Raw genomic sequence first — 10,000 nt, forward strand, 5'->3', positions numbered from 1 at the left:
CCTATGAAGATGGTTTGCACAACCATATTGTATTAGTAGTTTGATATTTAATGTATGGACAAATATGTGTACAACGTTCTCTTGTGCGGAAAAATCGTCGTACCAACTGCATTCTTACATTCTTGACCAATTCATTGCCGGACACTGGGAAGACATGATTATATAAAATTAGGCCCGAAGTCAGTCGAGGTCGACTGATTTTTTGGTATATTTTTTTTCTTGTATCTTCTCTCTTGCTTTGTCCGACACCTTTCATACACACTTGTTCAGTTATTTATCTTACACCGGTGCCTTCTCCTTAATTTCATAATTTGATATTCTATTTATCTGCTTTTTCTTGTTTTTCTTTCTTTATGGTTTTTTTTGTAAGAACCTCTAATCCAAAAAGTCCCTCGACTTACAAGGAATTATGCACCAAACAGCAGGCTGTATTAAGTTCGTGTGATAACTAGTCACCCATCTGGCGGTATAAAAACAATAGCAATGATCGGAGGGAGGTCGATTCCATTCACGTTATTGTTTATAAACAACCATCTTAGTTTGTCCGAGCACATGTGAATGTGTGTCACAAATACCATGCTTTGATTGTTCAAAGATCTACTGGTTAATTGTGTTTGGTTTTCAGGCCTGCAATTTGTGAATGGAGGACCCGATCTAAACGTAGCCATCGTAATCCCATAGCCTGACACTGACCAAACAATGACGTCAAAAGACAAGTCTTTGGCCACAAACGAAAATAAATCGTAAGTTGTATTCAATAGTTCAACCAATAAAATAACTTGTTTCCTTAAGTTCTACTAACGACAACTAACCAGAAGCTACACAAACCTGAAATGTGACGTCAAACTATAAGTCTGAGAGGTTCTAGTGTCAGGCTATATGTTAACGATGGCTACGATCCAACCAAATCAAAACTTCAAAGACTTACTCGCAGACAAGGTCAAGGTCCTTCATTTGGCGTGGTGTCAAAAAACGCACAGGACGATTGCAAGTCTGTATGTCTTTTTGGGTACATCCCAGTGTAGTCTTGATCTCTGTGATGATATTGAAATCCAAGCAATATTATTATGATCAAAATAAAAGTCAAAGTGGTAAAAGCGGATAGAAGCTGTGGACTGTAAAAAGCAATAAACAGACTTGAATATAACAGCTTTAACTAAACATCAACAAAATACCAAACTCGGAACGTTTCGGGCTCAAAACTCTTCTTCAGCCAGCAAAGAACAACAAAAAACCCAATAAAAATATAAATACGTTTCATTTGTGCGTCCTGCGTTCGAACCTTGCGCAGCGCAAAGTTGAGTCCTTGGAAAATGCTCTTTACTCACATTCTTTCACCGTACTCGGATGTAAAATAAGTACCTGACCATTAACAGCGTTGTCTGTGTCCGCAAACATTGTAATTGCCCTCGATCTAGTCTTTTAAGTAATGTATTCATTGTTTTTGTTTTGTTGTTTTGTTTTTTTTTTTGTTTTTTTTTTTTTTTTGTTTTTTTTTTTTTTTTTTTTTTTTTTTTTTTTTGTTTTTTTTTTTTGTTTTTTTTTTTTTTTTGTTTTTTTTTTTGTTGGCTCAATAAGGATTTTGATCCCGAAACGTTTAATATTTGGTATTTTCTTCTTTTTTGAAGCTGTTGAGTTCACTTTCTATTATTAATTTTCATGATTAAAATAAAAGGGTTTACAATAGCACAGTAAGTATAGTACTTGCTCTACGACCAAAGGGATTGGGATCGATCCTAGATGAAGTCGATCATTCTTCCGACCCGACGTGTACCTATATGCAGGTCTGACATCCAAACCCGCTAATGGGCCTAGTTTAACATTGTTGTAAAGGACAATATTTTGGGTCATTTTTTTTTTTTTTTGAGATTTCCATTACAACAATGAACCCATAAGGAGTTGGGTTACCAGACCTGCAGATAAGTGCACGTAGTTCCGACCCCTCCAAAATCCACCCAGCCATGATTGCTTATATGCGTTTGTTAGATGAGGAATCAAAGTAATTGTACTGTTTAAAGGGTAACAAGAAATTGCTTTTGTGAGTTTCACGCTATAGAAAAAGAACTAGAGCATTTATATAGAGCAATATCCACTAACCATGCTCAATGCGCTTTACAAGTGGTCCCTATCCAACAGCAACACATAAAGATGTAGGTCGAGACATGAAGCCTGTTAGGCGAAATTACAATGTTTGCGGACACCGACAACGCTGTTAATGGCCAGAAACTCATTTAACACCTGAGTACGGTGAGAGAATGCGAGTAAAGAGCCGTTTCCAAGGACTCAACTATGCGCCGAGCACGGTTCGAACCCAGGACTTTCCGATCCGAAAGCGAACGTTATACCACGAGAACACATAGCGCACATAAACTCCGGCTCTAATTGCTTTTGGCTCTGACGGACTACCAACGACTACCAACGACGTCTACATATCTGCAGGTCTGACATCCAAACCCACTTATGGGCCTAGTTTAACATTTTCGTAATGGACAATATTTTGTGAATATAAATGAATATTTATATAGTATATATTTTTAAAAGTTACTAGTAATTTCGCCGGGAAAGAACTATTTTTCATTCGATATTGTACCCACCATCATTTAATGAGGGCAGATTTGTAAACAACGTTGTCTGTGTAACTTGGTACATCCTCTGTTCATTTTTCTGTGTGGCCCAACATGAAGTGTAAGCCACTATAGCCTCTGACCCGTGACACAGCAACAAATAGTTGTTCGTGTGTGAAAACAGACAGAGTGTGGTAAGAAAATCAACTGCGAAAATAAACCTGAAGTAGCAGACGTGAGCAGAGTTGAAAGACGATCCTGGGGAGGCTTTCCGAAAGCTAATACAAAGGGAAACAACTCAAATAATATTCCCACAACTAACCCCAGGAAAAAAAAATACAACCTAGTACCTTTAACTAACCCTAATAGTAATAGGAAAAACAAACACCCTAGCACCTTTGCTAAGACTTATGGCTAGCCCTAATAAAAAAGAATCCTAAGATCTCGAGCTAACCCTAATAGAAAAAAAACTGCTTCGCACTACTTTTCAATACTTCACAAACCAAACTGGCGGCCGAGAATCAAAACAATAGTCAAATTAGGAAATTTTAAACTTTCACAAATCTATCAAGGTTTGTTCTAGAATTTGTAAAATGCTTCTATATGATGACAAATTGAATAAATAAACGCCTGACAAAAGATCAACGTGAAAGGAACACCACAGATGACTTCCTGCTACTGTCACTAATGATTTATACTTATACCGACATCCCTTATTTATTATTTTTTGTATGTATTTTCAATTCCACTGTATTTATTTTCCAACAACAATCTACACGTTTTTATATTTTACTTTCTAAACTGCATTAGACAGTTCCTCCCCGCCTGCCCTCTTTTCACTTAATTAATTGCGCACCTTTTAGAAATATCTAGTATTCTATTTCAATTTGTTCTTCCTTACAAAGGAGCATACTAATTTCCTGCCAACCAATGTTTTGTTTATTCATCTTAACTACGCCACTACCACAATAGAGACTTTCAGCAGATCATTTTGGACTTAGTATTAGACTTAAGACCTATCTATCACATGATCGCTGTCCTATTAAAATTGGAAAACACCATGTGACGTGTGCAAAATTTAGGTCACGCATTCAAAACAATAGTCTGGCCGCATGTGGTAAAACACGTGCTCCTGCCTTTGACCGATCACCTTCCATAGCAAATTATAGAAAAAAAATATCCATTAAATGTGGCTGTCGGGTGGCAAAATAAACACATACTCATAAATACTCGATCGTGCATCAAATAATGTCTAGATGTTGATATTTTATTAAACAAATGGTGAAATTTATCAAAATAAATGTCAATCTATTTTTAGACCAGGGTAAAGTTAATTATTCAAAAATTAATGCGCTTGTGTGAACAAAATAAGAACTATCTGTAACCAGATTTTCAGAGTAATATAGACATATATGTTGAATTTAACTACATTAAAATTTTATTTACACATGTTTGTTTTAACTGAAAGTGTATTATCTATAATTTAAACAACAAAGACGGAAGATCTATTTTGGGCGCAACGTTGTCCGGCTTCTCACGTTCCTAATCAGCAGCAATGAACAACCGGAGATCAAATAATTCAAAGCTACGGTTTCATTTTCAGTGTTTGAGTTTGTAATCTGCATCGATTGCTTTAAGAGAAGGTAAATATTTAGTTCAATGTTAACACGTAGTAGCTTTCCGGTCTTTAACTTTGGATGTTTCACTCGCATAATTCTAGAATGCTTTGTAGATGTTTTTCATCTAGTCTACGATTCACTTCGCATTGTCAGTCACCTAGTAGACACTAAGACAGCTCCACTCACCCAGATTCTCACTTACAAAGTTGACGTCTCCTTCGCTCATGTCTGCTTCATGTTCAAGCAGTGACTGATTCTGATACTGTTTGAGGAAACACACTTTTCATAATAATAGTTGGATAATATTTTTAAATTGTCGTGTTGTGGGTAACAGCTACAATCTAAAACGTGTGGTGTATCAATTCAACAATTCAATCAAAATTTAACCCCCCCCCCCCCCCCCCCCCCTCCCCAAAAAAAAAAAAAAAGAAAAGAAAAAAGCAGAACCCCCATTAGTAGGTTGGAATGTCAACAGAAGCAAAAATTTAAAAAAATTAAAAATTATTATGTAAAATAAAAGAAATCCCATCTGTCGTAGTGCGTGGCTTTCACCACTTTGAACTGGCAAAAGTCTAGCCTAGTTGTATTATTCACTCTCGCCTTGTCCTTGCAATATGTTCCGAGTTCGGAACAACCTTTAAGTCTTTTGATACCTGCCGACGTGCACTTATTTGCAGGTCTGTTAATCCAAATCACTATTGTTGTAATGGCTTTTTTTTTAATGACACAAAATTTTGCCCATAACAAAAATATTAAACTAGGCATATAATAGCATTCGTATGTCAGACCTGCATATATGTACACGTCGATACCTGCTCATTGCTGGAAAAGTAACAAATAAGGGATCCCTGCTACTGACCTTCAATATCTTAAGTTAGTTGCAAGAGTTAAGGTGTTAGCCGCTTTGCCACAAAATACTTTATTGTTGTTTTTGTTTTGTTTTGTTTTTTTGCTTAGAGTTTGGGGAAGGAATGGCAGAGTGGGTTGAAGGATGAAAGAATGAGAGGGGCAGGTGGAAGAGAGAAAGGGGGGGGGGGGGGGTGGGGAGGGAGATTAAAAAAACAACAAAAAAATTCTCCTACTCAACCCCTTGTCGCATCTTTGATATTTAAAAGGTGTCAAACTATGACACTTAGCATCTTCTAAGCTGTTTCGCCTTATTTGACAAATGTGTGAAAGATAAAAGGCTTTTTATTGTAAGATGCAGGGAGGAGGGTCAAATTTAATTTCTATCCTGGGCCCCTCACTGTGCTATATTTGTTTTAATAGTGTGTAAATTTAATGAGTGGTTTTAAAATTTAAGACCATCTCCCCTGGTTCTAGAAAAATGAATATAACAAAAAGTATGAATGTTTGTGTGTTTTGAGGAGGAGGGAGGGGGGGGGGGGGGGGGGAAGAGGGGCTGTTGGTTTTTGTTAAAGTTTTATACACATCCCTATCAGTTCAATCAATTCTTGGGGGTAATGATAGAGGGGCCTGATACTGCAGCTTATTACGAATTTACATTAGGTTGATATTAAAAATAAACCTCTCTGATTACTTTAGATTACCTACTTTTGATTTATTTTTAGCCCATTTCTTTCATCACCGCCAGGAATCAAGAGTCTTAATAACAAGAAGCTTGTAGGATTTTGTCATACATATGAAATACTATATATGTGAAATGTGTCTTATTTAGATTTTGCCTCCGGAATGATAAGAAAGTTCTCTCAATTGATATTTTATTTGACTTTAAAGTGAAATCAAGAGGCATTAATTTTTCAGTTTATTCGAATTGGCTACTGTGACCAAAAAGTTAATAAAAGAAAACATGTCTTCAATTAAATCTCTGATAAAATGAGATCTGACACAACGGTTTTACAACCTTGTGGTATCTGAGGTCTAGGTTCATTGTGTTTTCTAATGTTTTTATTGAATATAAGCAAAATATTTAAGACATAGGTCATGTTTATATTATCAAAAAACTAAATGGTATTTCTCCTTACATTGAAATGTGTGATCCTTTAGAGTCATAAGGCTCATGGAACTAGAGTTATTCCTGTTTCTGTAACACGAAGCAACAAACTTTAACAAGTGCTTTCTACTCTCTGAATAAGTTTCACATTTACATATATTAGACCCATCTATCTATTCAAACATTGCTATATTAATTTCAAATGTTCATTCAATACCAGAAGTTTAATAAATCCATTAAAAATAATAATGAAATGTGGTAATTATAGCTCTTGTTCATTGTTAGCTCTATATGAGTATCATTCAATGACTGAATGTGAGATGATTTTGCTTTCTATGTTTCTAACCAAGAGAAAACGCTGTGGACTGCCATAATTATTCCAACTGAATCAAAAACTTTTTTTTTCAGATTTAAATAACACAACAATCATGAGCCTCTGCATTTCTTGAGACATTGGTGTGCAGTCCTGGAAGTATTGCCCTGCCCACATTCTGGCAATTAACCAATCAATATTCACGAAAATGTATTATTATTATTATTATTATTATTATTATTATTATTATTATTATTATTATTATTATTATTATTATTATTATTATTATTATTATTGTTATTATTATTATTATTATTATTATATTATTATTATTATTATTATTATTATTATTATTATTATTATTATCATTATTATTATTATTATTATTTTCATCATCACCATCATGATCATCATGATCATGATCATCATCATCATCATCATCATCATCATCATGATCATCATCAGGTATCATTATTATTATTATTATTATCATTATTATTATTATTATTATTATTATTATTATTATTATTATTATTATTATTATTATTATTATTATTATTATTATTATTGTTATTATTATTATTATTATTATTATTATTGTATTTGTTCTTATTATCATTGAGCCTCAAGATTATCAAAATAGCTTTCAACTTTACTGTATCTTATAGAATTTCTCAATATTAAAAAAAAAATATATTGTATAGTATTTATACAATCTCTCAGCTGTATTAACCTAACCTATTGATCCATAGTCTAGAATCGAGGGTGGCGATTAAGCAGAGAGAACAGAACCGTATTTTGCTGTCAAGCGTTTTCAAATTTTAAATCTTGCCTTTACTTTTAAAGATTCTCTTTAACCTTTTTTCTAATGCTAGTACAAGTTAAAAGCCTTATTATGAAGATCCTTAGATTATCTAAATTTAGACAGCTATCACTCCATGGCATTGGTATTGGCTCCTGTCTCTTTATACAATAGATTCATATTTCCAGTGTGCTTATCATATACTTTTACATAGGGAAGTCAAGAAAATATGCCAAAAACTTGCTTTTTTGGTTTTGCATATGAAGAAATTTTGCAATAATATATTTTGTTACAGTATATACCCTTTAACTTGCCAACATTTTCTATATTAAATATATTTTATTCTTTTCTTTCTTGTTCACATTTATTAATAGGCAGGATAAGAGTGCTGATAAAACTCTAATTGTAGCTGATTTGTAATATTAGTATAATTTGATAGATTGGTCTTTTGGCCATGTAATGTTGCAGTTGCTATTGAAAATATAATATAATCTACCATTTGTTGTACATATTTCACTAAATGTACTCGTAACATGTTTTTTTATTTTTTTTTTTTATTTTTAATATATGAAAAATTACTTTATATAGTAAAAACAACTTTTTGATTTTAAAAAAAAATCATTACAGAAACCAAATCTAACATGTGTCATGGAGTCTGCACAGGAAGCAGACTGAAGGAGGGAAATGAGAAGAAGAGCAACTGGCAGCTTTTAACATGAATTGAGACTGTTAGGCTAAACGTTTATGTACCGGATATTCAAGGTATATATCTCAATCTCAAGAAAAATAGGTATAATTGTAGATACATATAATTCCTTCGGATTATATCAGTTTGATAGTTTGCAACATGTTTCTGGCAATATAAATCAAGTTAACTGCAAATTATCTTGAGTTCAACTTGCATGGTAAGTTGGTATCAAATTTCAAATTAATTGATTCTGAATGCATAATTTTCCTTTATTTCATTTGAAAATTATCTGATGCAGCCATAGAGCAGAGAAAATAGGTTCATTAAATTTTTTAACAAATTGATAAAAGAAAGACAAATGTTTCTATTACTTTTTTAAAAGAAGATTTATTGACCAAAGCTTTTTCTGGAGGCATTTAATCACACAATTTTTCAAGTCAAATATATATAATGGCCCTCAGATGCAGATGGTGGTAACGCCAATAGGCTGTTTGGAACCATATACCCTTTTCATGCAGTACCAATTGAGTATTTGACTTCCTTTAAGCACTAAAATTCTTACAAAATTTGTCACTGCCTGAAGTCGGTACCCATTCACAGTGAATTGAGGGGGTAATATGTGTAACGTCGGGAGCAATATTCTTCAATAGCACTGTCACCTATCCAACCACTGATCACACTTAGCATTGCTTGACCTTTGTGACAAGACGAGACACTGTGCCGCTGAAACAACCAACCATTACTGGTGGTAGCAGTGGCTATAATATGGTAGTGGTGATAGCATTGGTAGTAAAATAAAATTGAGCTTTTGTATAGCGCAATATCCACTAAACGTGCCAAAGCGCTTTACAAGGGGTCACTGGCCAACAGCAACACTTAACATGTAGGACGGGACATGACGTCTGTTAGGAATATTATATTTTTTTCAGACAGAGACAACGCTGTTAACGGCCAGTTACTCATTTTACACCTGAGTACGGTGAGATAAAGAGCCTTTTCCAAGGACTCAACTATGTGCCGAGCGAGGCTCGAACCCAGGAACTTCCGATCCGAAAGCGAGTGTCATACCACAAGACCACATATCCGCACAGTAGTAGTAGTAGTTGTTGTAGAAATAGTATAGATAGAGAAACTCGAATGGGCTCTCCTCTGGAGGGCACGTATTATAATTTGTTGTGTGTTCTGGATTGCTGTTTTTCCCAGCTGCGTTGTGAACTGTTTTATGTCCGTGAAGCATTGTGAGTCCCTGTGGTGTGTTGTTTCTGCCTGTGTGTGTGTGTGTGTGTGTGTGTGTGTGTGTGTGTGTTTGTGACGTCGTGCCGGGTATAAAAAAGCTTCAATCTTTCTCTTTCAGCACTTTGATTCAACATGGATGATTAATAGTTAACTTCGTAAAATAAGTTTAAATCAAGTAGTCTACCGTGAGCGATTCCTAAATCCACCCACTTCGGTGGAGATTTTATTTTATTTTTTTCCCAACGCGAATGAGATTAAAAACTTTTCACACCTCATTCTCATTGTGTAAACAAATTGAATGCGCATGACAATGACATGCCGAAAGGTGAAGGGTGCATAGTTCGGATCATTTGAATCTAATTATGAAAAAAATCTGGGTCATTTTTTTCTAAATAGTTAGCTCAGCGTACGGCCCGTATAAAGTTTCAAAGACAATTTGCCCTCAATATTAAATATATTTATTGACAAAAAACATATCCTCTTTTATAAATAACACAGGGAAAATAATCTAATGTAAGCGTTAGCTGAGAAAATTGGTTCATTGCTTCTTGAGGGACGCATCTCTGTGCGAACAGACAACGGAGGCCGAAGTCATCGTGTACTCGACTGACACTGGACAATTGGAGGTTGTTACGGGACCCCAAAGAAATTCATACATAATGCATTACATACATAGGTTTGTGATGAAAAGAAATCGACATAAATCAATAATTCTAAATGGTACTAACATTTTTTAAGGCAACCGTATCATAAATAGGGTGCGAATCGGACACAAAAATTTTGGCAACAAAGTGACAAACTTTTGCACTGTCACTAAGGAATTC

At 34.5% G+C, this 10,000-nt stretch overlaps 1 protein-coding gene and 1 long non-coding RNA gene across 4 annotated transcripts in view; one reads left to right on the plus strand and one right to left on the minus strand.

Moving 5' to 3' along the window:
- The window catches only part of LOC144972259 (uncharacterized), a 54,384-nt gene that overhangs the window by 42,488 nt on the left and 1,896 nt on the right, over positions 1–10,000 (minus strand). For all 3 annotated transcript variants that reach the window (XR_013645325.1, XM_078913308.1, XM_078913309.1), the window contains exon 3: positions 929–1,034. Coding sequence is in view for 2 of the 3 variants with exons in the window: in XM_078913308.1 (XP_078769434.1) it covers positions 929–1,034 (106 nt within the window). In the remaining variant the exon portion in view is untranslated. The remainder of the gene's footprint in view (positions 1–928; positions 1,035–10,000) is intronic.
- Positions 4,011–10,000, plus strand: part of LOC144974051 (uncharacterized) — a 6,156-nt gene continuing 166 nt past the window's right edge. The window contains exons 1-3 of the long non-coding RNA XR_013645638.1: positions 4,011–4,207; positions 6,546–6,660; positions 7,880–8,014. This is a non-coding gene — a long non-coding RNA (uncharacterized LOC144974051). The remainder of the gene's footprint in view (positions 4,208–6,545; positions 6,661–7,879; positions 8,015–10,000) is intronic.

Source organism: Berghia stephanieae, chromosome 5 (assembly GCF_034508935.2).
Source record: "Berghia stephanieae isolate SIO BIC M18660-M18661 chromosome 5, UCSD_Bste_1.3, whole genome shotgun sequence".
Classification (NCBI taxonomy): domain Eukaryota; kingdom Metazoa; phylum Mollusca; class Gastropoda; order Nudibranchia; family Aeolidiidae; genus Berghia; species Berghia stephanieae.